Source organism: Tachysurus vachellii, chromosome 10 (genome assembly GCF_030014155.1).
Source record: "Tachysurus vachellii isolate PV-2020 chromosome 10, HZAU_Pvac_v1, whole genome shotgun sequence".
Lineage (NCBI taxonomy): Eukaryota > Metazoa > Chordata > Actinopteri > Siluriformes > Bagridae > Tachysurus > Tachysurus vachellii.
In genome coordinates, this window is record NC_083469.1 from 21157456 (window position 1) to 21180857 (window position 23402).

A 23402-nucleotide genomic window follows, 5' to 3' on the forward strand; every position below is an offset into this window, starting at 1 on the left:
TAATGTCAAATTATAAACACTATATTAAATGGTCATTCTCGACTCAGCATTGAAGTGTTCTGGTAGCACTGCCTGGACGTACCTTACACACTCTGGAGATGATCTCCACTTTACCGTGGATAGACACTATGGAGTCTAGAAACACTGACTGGAATATGATGCAGTGAGTTCGGCCGGAAAAATCCGGGATCTGATCCAGTTCATATAGGAATCTTTATAAATACAAAACAAACAAAAAACACACAGTAATAGAGATAAGAACCGACATTTTTTTCCGCCTGCCTGCGAAGTAGATATCTCACGGAAGACCTGGTTTTTAACACAAACTGGAAAATCTTGATGCAACTAAAGGCTATTAAGTGTGATTTACTTAAGAACCAAAAGCTATGAGTGTCATAAACATGTTTTCAATTTAAATAACACACTGCTGGATATAAGAATTCACAACCTCAAAGTGAACAAGTTAAACACTCCAGTTTTTCTAAATTACCACAGGTTTTTTTTTTATAGATTTGGTCCGTTTTTAAAGCTGCAGCTTTGAAAACAAACAAACAAACAAAAAAAAAAAGAAAACAGATAATTTATAATGATATATAATGTTTTAGTAATATTACAATATTGTGTATTAATAATATACACCAACAAACAAAAAATTTTGTTAAACAAAATGAATTTAAAAAACAATCATGAAAATGACATACTGCTCAGGCTTATCTAAAAGTGTGACTTCATCCTCTTTGGCGTTCTCGTGATGTTTTTTGATCTTCTCCAGTTCATCATTCTGAGCCCTCTGTGATCAAATCCAAACAATTACTGGCACAACACAATGCAAGCACTAAACAAAAGCTAATAATAATCAAATCCAGGTCACAGAAATGAGTCAAAGTAATAAATGTTAGCGCCATCAATGTCTTAATGTCTTACTCCAAGACAATATTGAAACAACATGTTACAACATAGTGTGTCATGTTGACATGAACTTAAATAGAAAAAAAAAATAAAATCTTAAACAAAATGTACTCACATTTTCATATAACGCTTCAAGCGTCTCCAGATCCACTATAGAGTTGTCCACAGTAAGAACAGCTGCAAGAGGAAATCATTTCATTAGAACAAACTTTTGTTGGTTTGGCGTGCACGTGCATCGTCTTTCGTGCAGGTGCATCGATTACAGGAGTACGGAAGCGTATTGCATTCACTTGAGTAAAAAAAAAATCTACTCTGTTTTTCTGAATTAACGACTTAATTTTTCAGGAAAAAAATTTTTTTGCTCTGTTTTTCTGAATTAACGACTTACTTATCTCAAAATTATGAGAGTTTTTCAGGAAAAAAAATTTTTGCTCTGTTTTTCTTAATTAACGACTTAATGTGGATTGCATGGAAGTAAACATGTCCCAAGTTTCAAGTTTAATCAGTTGAACCGATATGGTATGCTTCACGGATATAAGATGATGCATCTGAAATGCATTCAGACTGGCTATGTGGTGACACAAGAGACAATCAGGCAATTGTTGAAAATACTGGATCTCCATGGAGTGCAACTGAGGCGCCGGAATCGTCTTCGGCGACGTTTGTATCATAATCCAGGCCCGAACTTTTTATGGCATGTTGATTCATATGATAAACTCAAACCAAATGGGATCTGCATCAATGGTGCAATCGACGGGTTTTCACGAATGGTGATACGGCTACCGTGAAGTATACCATATCGGTTCAACTGATATAGAAACACAGCAACGTCAAGCAGATCACAATGTTCTTTTCGTCTGAACAGGCGCAAAGTCTTGAGGTGTCTGTGCAAAGTTGATGCACTAATAACAATACCATTTATATTACTTAAAGACAGCAGTATCTCCCAATGTCTCAAACCCAAAGTAAAATAAAACCGGTGGTTTAATCTAATTTTGGTTTAGTCTAATTCATATTTCATAATTCTGCATCTTATAATAAAGCATGTGGTAATACTATATAACAGCAGAAATATAAAGCAAGTAATAATAAAGAAAATGAGTGCAAACATGGACAGCTATGATAGTGATATGTTTTATAATTTGATCTGTACAATGGTTTTACTTTATAGTGGTAAACTGAAAGAAAAACAATTTCATAATAACTCATAATTTCATAATAGATACAGATGAGAGACATAACACTTCCTTGCTGTACCACCACGCCTCCATGCTACAGCCAACGAATGAGAAATCACCATTTACTAAATCACCAGACTATATTACCCATCAGCCTCGGTGCATATCATATGATAACGACACTCGTGTCACTTGATTTTTCGGTTTTCTCCCTGATCAGCACTCCTGTTTAACCTCCTGTGTTTCAGTACATCTCTGTCTCTAGCCTCATTCATAGTCTGTGTTTTGCACTTTTGTACGTCGCTCTGGATAAGGCGTCTGCCAAATGGTGTAAATGTGAATGTTTTGCTATTTTAGTTTGTGCTTCACTGTTCTGTTTCCAGTTTGGAAATCAAGTCTGCACTTGCATTTGCTAAATCCATGTTTACCTTACAATACCAATGAAGTAAGGAGAACATGTTATACTCAAATACAGTACCACCTCGACATAAATTGAATTTGTTTTGCGAAGATTGTGCTAATGGTAGACGCTGGTTATCTGTTCTCTCTAGTAAGATCGCTTGATCTTGTACTGGCTGCTTTTTTAGTGATTTCTTGCTAACTTTCTTGGGACCAATGGTGCTATGTCTTCACTAAATCTTGCACAAAATCTAAAAACAGCAAAAAAAAACCCACAAACACTAACACAAAGTCCTGCTGCTAAGCTTGGGCTAAAAATAGAACAGACCACCCATGGCTCCAATCTGTAAACAAAATAACGTGTGAAAAATCACATAGCTATTAAAAGCCTGACGAAGGCAACGCTGGGTTGGTATCGTGGGTTGACTCTTTCAAAACAACTTACGCTGACTGAAAAAAAAATTCAGAAAATTTGGCTTTGCTTTGCTTTCCACTGGCGCATACAAGTTTTAAATACGTTTCCAGACATTCCAGACTTAAACGGCATTCGGTTCGTTCGTATAACAAAAATACTTTCTATCAACTGTTCAGTGATCAAAACTCTTTGTGGGAATTGAGGTCCAGAGCCATTTACATGGTTTCTCAAGTGATACTATCCACCGAAACCTCTTGTATCTCTAGGCTGTCCATATGGAGCCAGTCTCAGCTGCAGTAAAGTTATAAAGCACTTTAAATAATTTATTTTCTGATAATATCATTACTCTATCACTTTGTTTATCTGAAGACTACGGATACGAATATATATATATATTTGTTTGTTATATATAAAATATATAATTTTGGTTTATTTTATATATATATATATATATATATATATAAGGGGGGGCATGGTGGCTTAGTGGTTAGCACGTTCGCCTCACACCTCCAGGGTTGGGCGTTCGATTCCCGCCTCCGCCTTGTGTGTGTGGAGTTTGCATGTTCTCTCCGTGCCTCAGGGGTTTCCTCCAGGTACTCCGGTTTCCTCCCCCGGTCCAAAGACATGCATAGTAGGTTGATTGGCATCTCTGGAAAATTGTCCCTAGTGTGTGATTGCGTGAGTGAATGAGTGTGTGTGTGTGTGCCCTGCGATGGGTTGGCACTCCGTCCAGGGTGTATCCTGCCTTGATGCCCAATGACGCCTGAGATCAATGACGGCACAGGCTCCCCGTGACCCGAGGTAGTTCGGATAAGCGGTAGAAAATGAATGAATGAATATATATATATATATATATATATATATATATATATATATATATATATATATATATATATAAAATATATAATTTATTATCAACATATATGTTACTATGAAGGCAACTAAAAGCACAATTGTGCTCAACTTAACAATTTGAATGTATTTTTCCATCGTTCTCACATTTTATATGGAAATATCCAATAACCAAGTTTTAAATCCTTTATGTCTGGTGCAGTTCTTTATTGAATTCCCATCTTTAAGTTTTTTTTTATATTTCATTTCAGTCATTGTTCCAGTTTTTTTTTTAGATAGAGATGTGCTTTTGTTAAGTGAGTTTGTCTGGATTTAAAGATACAAATAAATAAATTAATGAATTATTAAGATATATGTCATACTGTACACTTAGATACTGTTAGTGTAATGTGCTTCATTATGCAGCACAAGCTACAGTAGGAGATGCAGGGAATGTTAATGAGTATGGTAATAGTTACAGTCTCTCTTATGGTTTTACACACACACACACACACACACACACACAAACACAAGCAAGTAAGCATAGGGGACTAAGCCTTTAGACCATGGGTCATGGCCAAAAGCCTGTAATTGCTTAACCTCAAAACCCACACATGCAGAACTACCACAGTTCTATAATTATCTATATTGCAAGAGAAGAGAAGAGAAGAGAAGAGAAGAGTAGAGAAGAGAAGAGAAGAGAAGAGAAGAGAAGAGAAGAGAAGGGAAGGGAAGGGAAGAGAAGAGAAGAGAAGAGAAGAGAAGAGAAGGGAAGAGAAGAGAAGAGAAGAGAAGAGAAGAGAAGAGAAGGGAAGAGAAGAGAAGAGAAGAGAAGGGAAGAGAAGGGAAGGGAAGAGAAGAAAAGGGAAGAGAAGAGAAGAGAAGGCGATGATGACAAAATCTATGGCTCCCCTATACAGACACTCATATCCTCCAAATAACAATGCAGCTATCTGCTTTCCTCTGCTGAGCTTTGTAATGTGCTAACAATCTCACTGACAACAAGTACAGCAGATGTGGATAAGGTTTTTGTCATGCTGAGTGTTTGATCAGTCACGCAAAGATGACTGCTGTGTGTGAAGTGTACAGGGCAAGGGGGGGATGACTTGTTCTGGAAATTTCTTCACACCAGTAGATCAAAGGACATCAACTACTTGCACCTTGAGTGAGGACCAGTGCGCATGCAAGGCTTTGTGTATGGGAGGTCCAAGATAAGTAGTGGTCATTGAATTTGTGTGTGCAATCTAAGTCTTTTTACTCTTTTTTTCTTTTTACCAGTTTCACTCTGTGTGTTACCCGGTTATGCAACAAATACTAACTGTGTCAGTTTAAATTGTTAAGCTAAGAAGCAATTATCTTCTTAAACATCTTTAACAATAAACTTCCCCTTACTGTGACACTCAGACTCTGTATTTTTCCCAAACCTCAAATTAAGGGGTCATGCTGAGAGAGAGAGAGCGAGAGAGAGAGAGAGAGAGAGAGAGAGAGTGGCTGCCTGACCTAAAATGTCACGTGGACCCGAATGTGTGTGGCTAATTGCATGTGTGTGTGTGTGTGTGTGTGTGTGTGTGTTCAGCGATGGTAGATTTATACACACACAGATTATTACTGCCTCACTCCCATTAGAGCTATAAAGAGTGTTACCAGCTAAAATAACCAGATCACCCTCCCTACAGACAGCCAGGCTTTAACTTTCTGTCCTCTCACTTTCTGTATCTCTCTTTTTTCTGTCCTTCACCTACACACATTCACCCTATGTATATTTCCCAAATTGGGGAAAAAGTCTCTTTTCCCTAAAAAGCACTCGTTCCTGCACTACATGCACGCTTACTCACCAAATCCCCAGACACATACACACAAACACACACTTTCCTTCATATGACACCAACACTCACTGCAGATGTAGGAATTTCAGGGAAACAAAAAAAAGCGTGACTGGAAATAAATCAAAAGACATCAGTGAAAATTACAGTTGCTCATTGCTCACATATTCCCCTGTTAATAATAATAATTGACCCATCTGTGAGTTATCAAGTCCGCAACCAATGATTTAAGTGAATTGCGGTCTAATTAAAAGAGCGGGAAGCGTTTAAGAAAGGCAGGAAATGGTTAGAAGGGTTGTGTGTAGGGGTGCTGTTCTCACCTTGCTGAATGTCCTTCATCTCCAGATGAAGGCTGGATATTAGGATCCCCACGGTTTGAGAACGTTTCCCATCTAATAACTTGATTTTCTGAAAGGAATGCAGATACATGACCAAAAGTCAGGAAGGAATACACAGGCTTATTATGTACTAGTGGATAAACAGAAAGAACTTATAGCTACAAATATCTTTATGGCCATTAATAACTCAGGTTAATCTGACATTGTGATATTGATATTGGGACACAGGGCTCAAGTTGGGAGACATTCTGGACAGAGTGCCAACCCAGCCCAGGGCACGATCACTCTCACACACACCAAACACATCACACACACACACACACAATTTATAAAAAGCCAATCAGCCCACAACACATGTCTTTGGACTGGAGAGGAATATCTGGAGGAAGTCTGGGAGTATCTGGAGGAAACCCCTGAACAACGTGCAAAAAAGTGGTGGTACCCAGGTGGTGCCCCTAATAGCCACTGCTCGGCCATTGAGCAAGGCCCTTAATTATCAACTGCTCAGTTGTAGAAACAATATTAAGTCACTCTGCTTAAGGACATGACAATATTAAGGACATATAACATATGATTAGTATTCAGATGGCTCAGTATTGATTAGTATGATTAGTATGACCAGAGGGTTTTTAACCACTATGCCTCTGAAAACACTGAGAAACTCATGAATTCTAGCTGTGCTAGTTCCTCAACCTCAGCTAGATCATAAATTGTTTAAAATAAAACAGAATTTCTGTAAGTAGATTTTTTTTTAAAATCATGCTTACACATTATCTTTTGGACTTGACGGCAAGATTCAAACTAGTTTAAGCTAATTTAAGCCACTCTGACCACCAGGCAGTTACTGGGGATAAATGTTCCTGTTAATAAACATGGTCTTTTCTTGTCCTAGGAGCTTCACATCTGACCGCTCACCTCTCAATCATAGTACTTTATCACTTATCAGAGCTTATTTTAAGCTTATATACTGTATAGAAACATAAATGCAACGTAAAAATCATTTTGTTATAGTCACAATTTGGATGCAGTTGGGAACAAAAGAAGCAAAGCCAGAAGAACCATAAAAGAACATCTTTCAGCTCTGGACAAGCAGACTTACAGATTTTATAACAAACTATAAATTTACAGGATTTTTATTTGTCCCTACACATGGTCACAATTACATATGAGTGAATATCCCCATAAAGGACAAAACAGTTTTTGGCAAGTTAAAGCCCCACTTTAAAAGTTAATGTCTCAGACTTATTCATTAGGTAGCAGTTGAGCGCTCTTGCAGGCTCTGAGCTACCAAGGCGTTCAGTGGGAATCAGCAAGAGGGGTCTTTAAAGTGAGTATTGCATTACAGCCAGCAAAGTGGGCATGCTGCTACTGCATTCATTATTAATGTCACCGGGGATCTCCCCTGGCCTCCCCTCCCACAGACACTGCAAGAGCAGGAGTGCCTCTCTTAACACCTCTAATGAACTAGCGTGTTAAAACTAACCAGGCTTATAAATCATGTGTTGTACAATGACCGAGTGGGGCTAGTGCTCAGCAGAGCTAACCGATTAGGCATTGTGGCAAACTACTGTAGAGGAGATTCAATCAAGTCTTTAGAAAAGCAAACAATTTCCATAGCAAAAAAATACACCCAATTATGTTCAATCAAATGTTTGCCTGTGAAATTAGTAGGTTGCTGATTGCATCAAATATAAGAATCACTTATTACTCAATTATTAAGTTTACACTATGAGACAGTGGCAGTTACAAGCTTTATACTGTATAGAAATTCATTCAACAATTCAACAGGCTACGAATGCCTAATTAGCATAAACTGGTTTGTTAGAGAATATGGTGGTCATGAAATAATATATTATCAGTATTCGGATTTAATTCTGAAGTAAGAATAGCCTTGACTGACATTTTGTTCCCACACTGGAGTTCATTAATCTCAGCTAGTAATGTCCAGCATGGTCAATAATGGAGATTTATGCAGCTTTTTTTGTACTAGTGTTCTCTTATTTTCAATTTCCAAAAATACTCAAACTAATAGGCTCTCTGTGTCTGACCAGGCAGATACTAAGAATAAATGTTCCTGCTGATAATCCTGGGCTTTCTTTGTCTCGGGAGCTTCACGTCGGAAGCTTGCTCACTCCTACTGGAAAGTAAAAACGTCTCGCTTGTACATTCAGTCATTGCTTCTCCTGACAGGGGTTGCGGTGGCAACAGGCTGAGAAGGTCATCCTAGACACTATGGCTCTAACCCCAGTCACAGATTCCAGCTCCTCCTGTGGGATCCCAAGACAAAAGTGAATTTCAATTTCTCCTGGGTCTCCGTCCAGTGGGACATGCCTGGTATAGATCTACCCAGAGACATCTCTGTGAGGTAAAAAAAACAAACAAACAAAAAAAAAACCATCCAATTTAAACTCCTCTCAATTCAGAAAACTCCAAAGATTTCTCAGACTGCTAAACTCCTCACACTATCACCACAAGAAGGCCTATAACAACCTAATTTTCTGAACATGTAAAGGTACAGATCAGCCATTACATTTAAACCACCCGCACAACATTGTGTGGATCCTCAATAGATTGGACTTTTTTTGTCTTCAAGTCTTCAAGACAGAACACTAAGTCAACATCAGGAATAGAGAAAAGCACCAGCTGTGAATGGGAAGACGAGACACAGACAACACCATGTTATTAATGGTGTTTCACTAACTTTCGCAACACCAACAGCAATACCATTTAGCACAAACTGAGGCCAAAATTCTTCACACAAACACACCAAATTACCAAAATGTTCTGCCAAAGAGCATCTTGACACAGAACCACATACTGCATCTCCGGATCCCACTCTCAGGCGTAAAAGCTTAGCCTAAATAACTGCTTAGTAAACAGGAGGTGATCGTGCCCATAAATCATCTCAGAACCAATTAAAACTTCTGTTTGTTTGACTGCTATTATTATTATACAAACGGTGTATTAAACGTGATTCATCTGGTGACTAGAACTGTTGTGTGATGTTTATATGAGGCTACGTATTATAGCGCTGTATCAGAACAACAGAGACATTAGGACAACATTTTTCTTCGACAATGCATAATGCATTCTTATTTTTAACAATACTGACCAGGGCAAGAAAAATGTGCTAAAACCAGGTTTTAAGCCTCATCAAAGGCTGTGTTCATCCCTTCGTCACAAGTGAAGCCAGATGCCTGCAATTAGGTTGGGTGCAGTGGACTGAGATGACGGAGACTTCCTTCACTTTATGTCATCTCCTCTTCTTTCATATGATAATCAAGAAAAAGAGAGAAGGCCTCAAGAATATACACTGTGTGTAAAAGGACACATGAAACGAATTAACACCCCCACCCAACGCACACACACACACACACATACACCAACCTCCCACCCCTTACACAACTAACATATTTAGTTGTGTATAGAGATTCTGTTCTTTTGTCAGTTTTGAGAGCAATTATTATATATACTTGCATTGTTATCGGGACCGTAGATGGAAAAAAATAACTCACAGAGAAACCCAATGTTCATAATGATCAATATATATACAATTATTAAAAAAAGAAGCCCTGAGGCAAGAGATAAGGGAGCAACCTGGAAACACTTGAACATAGACACTGTTATCACTCCCAGCTAAATATTTGAGAAAGACGATGCCAATGCACACAATCCCACTGCAACCCCTACATCGTTCCTCAGACCCCATTGAACCAATCCTGATGCACCTAACTGCTATCAGCTACTGGCTTTTTCCCCCTATAACGTAGTGTACGGGTGGTCAGTGTAGGAAACTGACATTAGGCCAGGTCTGACTGTCTGAATCAGCCGCCCCCCTTCTGAAATTTCTCCACAGCGAAATCTTTTGTTTTTCCGGTAACCATCATTTCTTGGAAGGGTGACGCAGAAAAACTATTTATACCTTGAAGTATATACAATTGAAAATAAAAAGAAGATGGAGATGTAAACGTGTTACTTTTGTTTAGCCGACCTTTTGGAAATTGCAGCGCCTTGCCAAGAACTTCCGTGCCAATATTCATCTGTCACTTTTACCTGACACAGTGTTGAAGCTTAATAACAGCCCTTACTTACTACACTCCAGATTTTGTTCTTCCACATACATCTGCATGCATGCTATCCAACAACCGCTTGTCATTCATTATTTCTGCTTGTACGTGTTCAAGTCGTCTCGGCCAATTTCATCCAATCAACTTTAAATATTGAACAACGAAGCTTGAGATGTTTTCTTCCTCACATCCTCCTGTTATGTTCAATGGGACTCCTGGCTTTCTTTCATTCATATCACATTTTCCATTTGTTATTTCCAGTGGGGTTGTTAATATATACAGGAGAGCAAAAGACATACAAAGCCAAGACCGTTGAAGTCAGAACATAAAAGAATGTTTTATATCAGTACATACTTGTTGCTAACATGAACCGTTGGTTCCCCAACCACTCTGAACAATTACGTTTGTTAGGAGAACGTCCGGGGGGGCATGGTGGCTTAGTGGTTAGCACGTTCGCCTCACACCTCCATCGTTGGGGGTTCGATTCCCGCCTCCACCTTGTTTGTGTGGAGTTTGTGCCTCGGGGGTTTCCTCCGGGTACTCCGGTTTCCTCCCCTGGTCCAAAGACATGCATGGTAGGTTGATTGGCATCTCTGGAAAATTGTCCGTAGTGTGTGAGTGCGTGAGTGAATGAGAGTGTGTGTGTGCCCTGCGATGGGTTGGCACTCCGTCCAGGGTGTATCCTGCCTTGATGCCCAATGACGCCTGAGATCACAGAGAGCACAGGCTCCCCATGACCCGAGGTAGTTCGGATAAGTGGTAGAAAATGAGTGAGAGAGAGAGAGTGAGGAGAACATCCGCTTCGAAGCAGTGCAGGAGGTCACATGCTATGTGTGAGTATTTCATTTATTATTAAATGTTTTTAATTACACTTTAACAGAGATTTTGCTATTGATTTAAACTAAATATGCTATAGATTTATATTTTATATCCAGTACAGTGCATTATATCCAGCAGAGACAGAGGTGGATCAAGCAGTTAAGGTTCTGGGTTGTTGATTATAAGGTTTTGGTTTAAACCCCAGCACTGTCAAGCTGCAACTGTTGGGCCCTTGAGTAAGGCCCTTAAACCCTTTCTTCTCCAGGCATGCTGGGATAGGAGAGAAAAGAATTTCACTGTGCTATAATGAGTTTGTTCCAAAAAAAAAAAAATGGCTTCATCTTTTCATGTAGAGAAAATAAGTAATATTTAAACGACTTCAAGCTGACATAATAAGCGAGATCGTTGGAAAAAGTGAAACAGATTGGAACAGTATTTTTAGATGGGAAAAAAAACTAGCGATGAGTGATGTAGTGCTAGCCTTGCAGCGTGTGAAGACTGTAGGCAACAGACAGCTGGCAAGTCCTCTGCTTGTCTGCGCTCATATTAATTGAGGCCAACTCTGAGGACAGAGTGACCAGACGTGCACACACAGGCGACTTGGTGCCCTAACTGATTGATCAGAAAGAGAGTGTGTATGGATCTGAAACAGGACTAGACAAGACTAGACAGGGCCAGTGGAGCTGTCTGGACGCCAGGCAATGTGCTGACTTGCTGAAAGGAACATCACAGTCTGGGCTGGAATCTTACAGCAAATTTTTTTTTTTAGTACAAACTTTGTTATAGATTTTTATTTTATGATTTCTACATTACTGAGTCAGTACAAAAAGATTTTAAATGTCCAAACATTTAAAACAAACTATATTAGTTTGTAACAGAAAAGCGTTTGCACCATATTAGAGATATGAGAGACCACTTTTCAGACAAAACGTAATCGAAGCTGCTGCGTTTTGTGTGCAAAAATAAGCAAGTGTAAAGGTCAAAATCAACAGAAGAACTGTAGCTGGTTCTGCAAGAAACTATTTAAAACTCTAAAACCCCTTTTCTTTATAAAACAGATGATCACACCAAAAACATTTGTTTCATTTATTGTTCTTTACAGTTTTTTAACATGTAACATGGTGTCATCAGACGTATTTGTATGGCATTGACCCCACTATTCGTTTATATTTACAGCACTTGGCAGATTCCTTATCCAGAGCAACTTACAATAAGGGTTATGGCCCTTTCTCAGGGGTGCAGAAGTGGCATCTGGGATTTAAACACCTTAACCACTAAGCTACTACATCCCCCCACTACCTACACTGATACAGTGCAACATCACAACAGTCCTACATGCTTCTGTGGTTTGTTCCTCAGCGAGGACTTAGCTATATGTAGAACCCTACAACAGAGTGTTTATGGGACCAGCCATATAAACGAGGGCTAAAACACAACAGGGGTGTGCGGTTATAGGAAAGTAATCAATGACGTCGTAATGGAATGCAGTTACCACCTGAAGCTATTTCGTTTCCTATAACAGCAAGTGCCAAAGTGTTGTTTTCTTCTCAAACCACAGCAACAACATTTAAGAATATATAACATTATAGAGCTATAGCTATATATATATATATTTTTTATTGTTTTCCTTCTCTATTTAGTTCCTACAAATTTTTGCAATCTAGAAAAGTCAAGCAAACTCAAAGACAATGTTCAAAGCATCATCATTCATTCATTCATTCATTCATTCATTCATTCATTCATTCATCTTCTACCGCTTATCCGAAGTGACATCATCAAAAACCCTCAAATGTATTGAACATGAGTACAGCTATCTTAGAAAAAAATATCCAGGCATCTTCACTGGTAGAGGTTTAAAATGAAAGAATACTGTGATTGTATAAGTGTGAATTCTTCCAAAAAAAAAATAAAAAATGCACACAAAATGTAGAAAAAAGCTGCTGCAAAATCATGCGTTTTTGGCTGCGACGATCACACAATAACTCCACAAAATCTTAAGAGACTGACTATTAATGTAATAATAAGTTAAAATGCAGCTTGACAAAAAAATCGAGTGAGAAAAAAATCGAAGTTTTAAACTTTGCCTTTGATTGCTACTGTACCAAAATGCTCCATACATAAAACGCTTTAAAGTCTGTAAGATGTGTGCAAGTCTGAGTCTTAGTGTAAAAATAAAAATCACCACCTTCTGACCATTCAACAGCACTGAGGTACTAAATATAACCTTCAAAAAACAATTACTCTGTAATATCTTGGTATAAGCAATGTGCAAATAATGCAATCTGTATATTATTCTATAATAAAGCAAAAATTTATACAACTGAGCAATTGAGGGTAAGGGGCCTTCCTCAGGGGCCCATCAGTGGCACCTTGGTGGACCAGGGTTTTGAGCTCACAACCTTCCAACCCACATACCCACACTACCTCTAAATCAGTAATTTCTTTTTTTTTTTTTTTTACTTTTTTTTAACTGCAACATAAAAAATACATGAAAGAATTCTATTCAAATAAATTGAGTGCAGATTTTTACCTCAATTTTATTAAGGTTGTTTTTACAAAGATCTTGTTTTTATTCATCCAACCCCCCTTAATCCAACTACAGTATTTGAAGCCAATTCGAGGCAGCACATTTCAGCTTATGGCTACCATGAAATTGGTAACAACAAAAAATGTTTAGAGATATTAAACAGTGATTTGGATATGCAGTTAGATTATATCTATATTGCCATAGCAGGATTAGGCATAGCAGCTGTGAATACTGTATGCAGAGAGTCATTCCCTCAATAATATTTACTATAATTAAAATTATATCACGTCACCCAGATGAGAATAGGTTTATTTTTCAATCTGGATCCCCTCAAATTTTTTTTTTTTCCTAAATGTATTGTTTCTATCCTGATTTCTATATTTCTATAAAACTGCTTTGTGACAGGGGGCATGGTGGCTTAGTGGTTAGCACGTTCGCCTCACACCTCCAGGGTTGGGGGTTCGATTCCCGCCTCCACCTTGTGTGTGTGGAGTTTGCATGTTCTCCCCGTGCCTCGGGGGTTTCCACCAGGTACTCCGGTTTCCTCCCCGGTCCAAAGACATGCATGGTAGGTTGATTGGCATCTCTGGAAAATTGTCCGTAGTGTGTGATTGCGTGAGTGAATGAGAGTGTGTGTGTGTGCCCTGTGATGGGTTGGCACTCCGTCCAGGGTGTATCCTGCCTTGATGCCTGATGATGCCTGAGATAGGCACAGGCTCCCCGTGACCCGAGGTAGGTAGTGAGTGTATAGCTATAAAATTGCTCGTCAATGACCCTGTTTCAGAATCAGAAAACTTTATGTGCTCACAGGAATCGGTTTTGGTTCGGTGTCAGTATGCATGGCACATTAAACTGTACATCAAATAATAAGGTGCAGCAAACAAACAGTGCGAGATCGAAAAAAGCCGAAAAGAATCGTCGGCCGTGTCAGGCGCAGAGGAGCGTTATGAATAACACAGTGGAGCAGAAATATGATTTGATGTGTGTCTCAAATACCCTCTAGTGGTAAAGCTTTCCATCATCATTTAAGTGATTCCATGGAATAAATAACTATATAGCTAATGCCTGTGTGTCCAGTTCAGTTAAGGTCCAGCAAATATACCATGACAGATGACTGGTCATTAGATGGGGAAAATAGAGACCCTAACCTCTTAATTTGGTGCAAATACTTGGAGGAGCAGGAGAAGGAGGAGGAGGTGGAGACATACCTTCTTGGCTTTGGGCTTCTCCTCATATGTGTCGGAAAGAGGTTTCTTCTTTGGCTGCATTGTGGCTTTGGAGAAAAGCTCTTCAAACTCTTTTGGGTCAACGATATCTGGCTCTTCAAGAGATTCCCACAGCGTGTTATTACTGGAAAAGAGATACACCAGCCGTATGACTGTACAAAAAGCATGTAGAGATATGTAATGTTTCAGACGCCATTAGAGCAACAGTTTGTGACAGAAAAGGGAGGATTATAAAGAACAGATTAGGCACCACTAGAAATACCAAGGCAAGCTGTTCTCTCCCCGTTGTAAACAATGCTTTTCTTTTGCTTAAAACCTCCATCCAAAGTTTATTTAAACTTTTTGAGATGAGGAGAAATGTTTTTGCTGAAAGTGAGTATAAGAATGCGGAGCTCAGAGGGTTTCACAGAAACGACGAATAAACCCCAAAACAAAACAAATTTGTCCCACGTGTGTCAAAGAAATGTAACGTCCAAAGTGTTCTTCCATAAGCACTGTATTTGCCTGCAGAGAACCACTCTCTCTCCTCCAAAACGACTGCGTCATTAAGCATGAGAGGTATTTGATTTTGCCTGTTGCTCAGTAACATGGTTAATACAAACAAGCTGCCTGGTCAGAAGCAGAGGGGGAGACGAACATTGCCCTCACTGACTCCTCATTGCTACCTTCCTTTTTCACTCTGTCCTTCTGAAAGGAGGAGAAATTTATCAAAACCACAGATAATATAGCAGCTCCTTTCCATCTGCTCACATAAACGGCTCTTGACTGAGGAAAAGCCAGAGGGGGCTTAGTAGTGCATAAATCTTATTTCACAAAGGACAGTTTAATGGAATGGTTTCTTTAGGATAGATTGTTATCAATTGTCTAAAGAATGTGGGTTCACGCACATATCCAGAATTCCAAAATAGATATTTGTACGAATTCATCCGCAATTATACCTGCAGTTACGTAACTGATACAATGCAATAAAAAAAAAGTATATAGAAATGGAAAAATAATCAACGGCATTGGTAGTGATGCCACCCTGAAATTGTAAGAGTAACAACATGTGTTTTATTCTTACTACAATTTGTTAAAATAACAATATTTTATTTACTGAATGTATTGGCAGCACTAGTGCATGTACATTTAATATAATTGGAAAATCCATGAGCTCCATGAACTTAGTTCCTCTTATAATGGTAACAAACTGTTGTCGTTTTTTACCAGTTTCTCTCTCTCTCTCTCTCTCTCTCTCTCTCTCTCTCTCTCTCTCTCTATCTCAATAAAAACTTGAGATGTTTTGAGGGAGCTAGAGTAAAATATATTAATGTTACACCTGAGACTCCTTCCATTCTTTCTTAAATATCAAAATGCTTTTTAACCCGGTTTATTATTTGTCTTAAATGACGTAGATATGTGAGGACACGGTTCTGGCACTGAGGTGGTAAAATTAACTTCTGACTAGAAGTCAGAACAGCTGAGTCACTGGCTATCTTCGAACGACCTCTTCCTGAAACACTTAAACTAGCACTTACTTTCTCTGTTTGTTTTGTGTATATTAAAATAAACCTGAACAGAGATTTAGGTTGATGGTATCCTGATAAGTCTGTACCCTAGTGAACAAGTTATCCCTTGCACTCATCCACTTTCACTAAAGAACTTTACAAGCGAGAAATAAGGTTTTAAAACATTTCAAGGGTCAAGTACAGTAGTTGGTCACGGATAGAATACCACGGCAGTCAACCATGCTGCCAGTGATTCAATTAAGAACAAGTCCGACTAATCTGAAGCATTTGGAGAACCTTGTTTCCAGTGGTTGTGTTCAACACAAATGGATGTGATGGGAATTTAATTCGCCTTCCATTTATCAAACTGGTTGAAAAAGCTCTAATGTGCTTTGCTTCTTTCCTCAAGGTGAAAGCATTTCACTGGAGGTGAGCCAATGTATACACGGTTTAGATTTTTCCCTTTGAGGGATACTCTGTGTGGAGTCATCGCTACTCGATATATTATAAATAATACTGTGTAAGGCTCACAAGGCTAAAAAGTAGTGCTCGTGCCTAAAATTGTGACTTATATGGTGTCATGAATTGTACACATAACCTTGACGCTTTTGTTTAAATTCAGAAATATATTACCTTAGCAATGATGGCTAACATGAAAATCCAGTTTAGCCCTGATGTTCCCGAAGTGATGAAGGACTATAATGCAACGTAGATCCTGTCTTAATCCCACTTACTGCAACAGAAGTCCTATGCTGCCACTCCAAACCCTTCAGCTGTATAAACTACAGGCACTTCAAAACAAGTACTGCATTTTCCCTCATAATTGTGAGCTACGTACACATGTCTTCGTTGTGTGTGTGTGTGTGTGGTTTCGAGCATAGGCAATTTAGTGTCCTTACTTGTCTTGAAGCTGAATCCGAGTCCAGTAGAGTGGCTTCATTGGACATGTTGGTTCAATTGCTGGTTTGCGTGGTGGTTTTTCCATTGCCATTGCAAAGGTGGGCAGAGGAGGTGGTGGACCACCCCCTGAAATAGGTGGAGGTGGGGGTGGAGCTCCTGGCAATCCAGGTGGTGGAGGAGGAGGGGGTGGAGGACCAGCTCCGGGAAGGGGTGGAGGTGGCGGTGGTGCAGCCCCGGCTCCAGGTAAAGGAGGTGGAGGGGGTGGTGGCACTGATCCAGGTAGTAGTGGTGGTGGTGGTGGTGGTGGAGGAGGAGGAGGGGGTGGTGGTGCTGGTGCAGAACCTGAAGCTGGTGAGACGCGCAGTTGGCCAGGCAGAGGAGGAGGTGGTGGAGGCGGTGCTCCAGGTACCACGCCCAGATTCTGGGTGATGGAGTCGAGGTCGAGTTTTCGAGGCAGGCTTTGAACAGGTTTGGCATTCTCGCTTTCAGGGGACTTGATAAAAGTTTCCCGGTCGGTTTGGATGCAAACGTTGCGATAGGTTTTGAGAAATGTGTCGTCCTCGGTGGACACACAGGCATCGCACACTTTTCCCTTGCTCTGTGTATAGCCTCGATCCTTCTGAAGTTCAGCAATGGTTTCTTGCAGTCGGGTAAGAGCCACTGCATGCTCTCCACGCAGCTGGAACACCCGGAGCTCGGAGTCAGCCTGGGTGTACATAGTGTAGGTATACGACAGATATTTGTGTTAGGGGACATGTGATAACTCAATGCCATTCCATAAATAGATATACATGCCACTCTGTAGCTAGCTAATCATACAATATGACTTGGAGTAATCAGGTCATCAGGTCATTTATGAAGTCTACTTTTTTTTTTTCACTTATTTGACTTAACTTAAGTGCAAAGATTTTCATCTTAAGCCAGCTTTAGAGTGTATGATTAAACTAAAAGCACAGCATAAAAGAATTCTTTGGTTGTGATATCAGCGTTCTTAGAAAGAATAAAGATGATTGTCAGAATTTGTAAATGAAAAGATCAGAACACGACCACTGCATTGCATTGCAGTGTCTATGACTATCTATGACTATCATGGCAATGTCGAAACATATATGAAAAGTGCTAACAGACAGTAAAAAGAGTCATTATTATCTCAAGCTCCCTGTAAAGAATGGTTCGATTTACGCAACCGCGTTGGGGTCCGAAGATTTATGACGTAAGAACGTATTGCATCAATCAATAAAGGCTCTTCATCTTATATTCTGTCAAAGTGAACACACAATATCATACAGTTATAAAATATGAGCAACATTTTTGGGAGATTATCTCGTACAGTGTAAAACGGGCTTCAAATGATTCTTCGATGCTTCCAGACCATCACTATGACAAATCAAGTTGTTTCAACTTCCTACTATTCAAGGCTTTTTGGTGAAATGATCCTGCGTCAACCATGAAGGCAAACACAAAATATTTTGGTCTGTTGAATTGCAAAAGCAACAAATGTTTCATATGACATCCATATGTTTCTTATTAAAAAAAAAAAGGGCACTATACAAAGAACCCAATGAGGCATGTTCCTGTCTTTCAGCGCTCTGCTTGTCAGTGCTAAACATCTCCATTTTGTTTTCCCTTCAATCGAATGCGGCTGTGACAAACAGCACACCATGACATAATGGATGTGGCTGCATAGGATAACATTAATCATTCTGAAAGTCGTGTAAAAACCTGGGACATATTTAGCATGATAAATGCTATAGAACATGCTTTAATGTCTCTCTAATTACTGACTATAGAACGTCTTACGCAGGCTCATAACAATTTAGATTTTATAACAAAGAAATGCATGGATCGTGTTACTGAAACACGCAGACACACACTCGCACGCACACACTCACACACACACATGCACACACACTGATGCGCGCACAGACACACGTGGACGCACACAGAAACACACTCACGCACACACTCGCATGCACACACACACAGACACAGACACACATGCGCGCACACAGAAACACACTCACGCACACACTTGCATGCACACACACACACAAACACACACAGACACAGACACACATGCGCGCACACAGAAACACACTCACGCACACACTCGCATGCACACACACACACACACACAAACACACACAGACACAGACACACATGCACGCACACAGAAACACACTCATGCACACACTCGCATGCACACACACACAAACACACACAGACACACATGCGCGCACACAGAAACACACTCACGCACACACTCGCATGCACAAACACACACAGACACAGACACACATGCGCACACACAGAAACACACTCACGCACACACTCGCATGCACACACACACACACAAACACACACAGACACAGACACACATGCACACACACAGAAACACACTCACACACAAACACGCACAGACACAGACACACATGCGCACACAAAGAAACACACTCACGCACACACTTGCATGCACACACACACACAAACACACACAGACGCACATGCGCACACACAGAAACACACTCATGCACACACTCGCATGCACACACACACACAGACACACACGTACACACACACATGCACACACACAGAAAAAGAGGGATTACTTATTATAAAGTTACAGCTACTCGAACAGGAATAAAAGTATCAGTTACTGCAACAAAGACTTTTTCAGCTCATTACTGTGTGACTGTTTCATTGAACAATACACAAAGCCAGTCTAGATATGTTCATCAAAGCCTAGACTCAATCTAGGCTTAATTTGTTTGGAAAGCAGGCCTGAGAGCTAAGTTCTAATGTGTGTATGTCTTTCATTAAATCAGCAAATCTCTTACAGGACAAAAAAAAAAAAACACACACACACACACAAACACAGAAACACACACACAAATGAAATATCAGAAATATTCTGTCCCCTGAGATGTCTGTGAAGCCTGTTTACTATCAGCAGCCGCAGGTTAGTTACAGAAAGGACGAATTAGGGCAGCGGATACATGAGTACGGGACACACAAGAAGAATTCAAACCAATGTTTTGGGGATGTTTTTTAGTGTCATTTTTACGGATGAGACGTCAGGATACAGTACATCCAGCTTGAAAACGTCTCTATTTCATTTAGAGAAGCTGGTTGGAGGTGGGCCTCCATCTGTAAAATATCAGTCCATTACGGCTTCTTTATTCATTTCTGCCCTTATATACAGTACGAGCATGTTTACAGTCAACAGGCACCGGACTGAGGCTGTGGTACTGAGGTAATGCTTTTCCTCCCCTCATTTCTCTTGTCTGTCCTGCACCGTACAATACCTTGCCTTCACCCTGCACTTTACAATGTTTGTTATTATGCTTCCTGATAGTTTTGCACATTCTTCAACATTTCTCCCTTATGATGCAGCTTGCACTGTCATGATGCGACCCTACGTATGTATTTGTGTGCTCACAGACAAACCTGGTCTCTGCTCCCTACCAAGTAACTCTGCACTCAGTCATGTATTTTATTGCATTAACAAAATATTGTACATATTTCTATTTATTTAGTATGTATATATTATACAGTACGTATAGTATGTATATATATATTAACATATTACTATTTGCAATTCTGTTTAGACACTATCTACATTTCATTGGTCTTATACTTCTAATAATCCAATCTAAATCTCACCATTTTCTCTCATCTACACCTGAGACTTTAATATGAACTTATCACTTTTTTATTCCCACCATTTAGTGTAAATGTGTAAAGTGTAAAGTTCTTTGAAGTCATGGTTCTCTTTTTCCCCACACATTCACATTTTTTTGTTACAGTGATGGAACCCAACGTTATGAAAATGATTATATTTATTACGACATTCCTTAGCCTAGATTTTCATCTTATTTGACTCGTCGCTAGAAGCGAAGTTTTATCTAAACATCGACATTAAAAAAAAATGTAAAATTTAAAAAAAGATTTAACATTTAATTTAAGTGAAATAATCTAATTAAAAAAAATAATAAAACATATGGCTCCAAAAATAGCCAAAATATTATAGTATTATAAATATAATATTGTTTATGAACCTAATACTGGGCAGTTGTATTATGTTAGTAAAATAAATATGTATGTAGTGCGGTGGTCTGTAAGATTTGTCTTACAGTTAAAAACAAAGAGATTGTTGTACAGTAAAAGGCTTTTTTTTTTGCACATTAACCTGCATTTGCTGGCTTTATATTCATTTACTGTAGTGGTTTTAGTTCATCTGGACTGAGCACAGAGCAAATGTCATACAGTGAGTGGTTTGACTTCACTGTGTATGCTGACATCTAGTGCTTCGTGAGCATAATACAATTTCTACAGGGAAACAGATAAGAGGGGGAAAAAAAAAGTGTGACGTACCTGAAGTTTTTCTACTTCCTCTTTACATTCTCTCTTCAATTGCAGAAGAGCAGCCTGATGCTCTAAAAAACAAAAAAATTCACACAGAGAGGGAGAGACTTTAGTGTCCACTAAAGAGGTGCCCTTGTGTAAAGCTTAGCAAAAACATACAGGACTACATCAACATTAATGTGTTTGTGTTATTAGGTTTAGCTGTAAACTACATTTACATCATAAAACATACGATGGAAAAAAATCGCATACTTGCACCAACAGGAAGGATAAGCAATCCATCAAGCAACGGTGGATTATCCAGAGTTTTAGCATATTTACAGTATGTAGGTATATTTAACAGCACCATACTACGTGAAGCAGAACACAACTAACATGAAGCACATTTCTCCAGATTTCCAAAATTACAGGCTTCAAGCAATTCTGTCACTCAATAAATCTGGCAACTGAGCAAAGGAGATGGAGGTGAACTGTGCCGTGAATGAGAACACAACTCGTACTTGAGTTGTTAAGGAAGTGAAGTAAGCTGTGCATGTGTTTTAGTTTATTTTCTTGATAACACACATATAGAATGAGCGGAAGGGGAACGTTGTGGGACACAGAAGAGGTGAAATGTCTTACTGCACATAATAGCACCAAAGTAATACAAAAACAAAATATATGGTTGAGTTGTGTCATTTTTTCCGTATGCATCTGTGATAATGTAAATAAGACGAATGGATCCGTACAATCGAGTGAGTCTGAAACCAGACCAACGGGTCTGAGGGGCACTGGGAACAATCACACTCACATTCAGATCTCAGCAAAGGTTCTCAGGGTGAAAACCACACAAGCTCCCAAAACACCCTGTGTGTCATGACAACAGTTCTACAAGACCCTGAAACTGTACTGGATTGTTCTTCATTAACATATTCCTTCAGTTGGTGTATTGATGATGGTGGAGAAAAACTGGTTGAGATCTGGTGACTGTCAAGGCCATAGCATAAGATTTACATAATTTATATTCTCATTTCTCCAATCAGTGAGCTTTTGTGTAGCATACAACAGGACACCTTGGAAAAATCTACTCCAATCAGAATAAAAAAGTATTATCAAGTGATAGTGTAGCGCACCTTCCTTATAGATGTGGGCCCAAACCATGCCAGGAAAATGTCCCAGATAGATAGATAGATAGATGGATGGATGGATGGAAGGATTTATGGATGGATAGATAGATAGATCTTTATTGTCAGTGCATAGTAAAGGTAGATAGCAATGAAATGCCGTTAAGCATCTACCAGAAGTGCAAATATCAGGAACAAGTGCAGGATATAAGGAACAAGTTCATATAAATATGTAAGTATATGTACAACAAATAAATAAAATTATGGGAGGTAGTTTGTGTAAAATAGGAACATGTGCAAGTTTTATAGACAGTACAATATGTCTAAAAATATATATAATTATTTATGCTGTGCAAATGTGTGCATTATGTACATCAGTAACATTTACATTTCTACCATTTATCAGATGCCCTTATCCAGAGCGACTTACATCAATTTTTTTTTATACAACTGAGCAATTGAGGGTTAAGGGCCTTGCTCAGGGGCCCAGCAGTGGCAGCTTGGTGGACCTGAAATTCAAACTCACAACCTATGGATTGGCAGACCAACATGTTAACCACTATCCCTTGGTACCCAAGATATACTAGTATATGTACTAGATACTAGTGATGAGCCGGATACTCGGCTGAAACGAGTATCCGGTACGGATAAAGCACTTCTGCCGAGTACGAGTATTATACGAGTAATACGAGTCAATATCTGTGCTCGGATTGAATGAAAATCATCATTGTGTATCTGATTGTGTCAGCGTTCTGTGATAGGCTAGTCACAGCGCCCCTCCCCTACAGTGATAGGCTAGTCACAGCGCCCCTCCCCTACAGTGATAGGCTAGTCACAGCGCCCCTCCCCTACACAAATACAGATGTATTGTGTTGCTGTGTCTCGCTCTGCTCACTCACAGTCACACACAGAACAGCTCTCTGTCTCTCACTCAGTCACTCGGGTTCGCGGGTCTTTTCCGTTAACGTTTAGGGTTTCTTCAGCTTTTTACTTCAGGTTGTAACGTTAATAATAC

At 39.4% G+C, this 23402-nt stretch overlaps 1 protein-coding gene across 1 annotated transcript in view; it reads right to left on the bottom strand.

Moving 5' to 3' along the window:
- The window catches only part of LOC132852815 (formin-like), a 69875-nt gene that overhangs the window by 37507 nt on the left and 8966 nt on the right, over positions 1-23402 (bottom strand). Inside the window, exons 3-9 of the mRNA XM_060880262.1 lie at positions 21294-21355; positions 16919-17625; positions 14515-14656; positions 5876-5963; positions 1025-1086; positions 702-790; positions 83-212 (exon numbers count right to left, since the gene is read on the bottom strand). Of these exons, the coding sequence (XP_060736245.1) occupies positions 83-212; positions 702-790; positions 1025-1086; positions 5876-5963; positions 14515-14656; positions 16919-17625; positions 21294-21355 (1280 nt within the window). The remainder of the gene's footprint in view (positions 1-82; positions 213-701; positions 791-1024; positions 1087-5875; positions 5964-14514; positions 14657-16918; positions 17626-21293; positions 21356-23402) is intronic.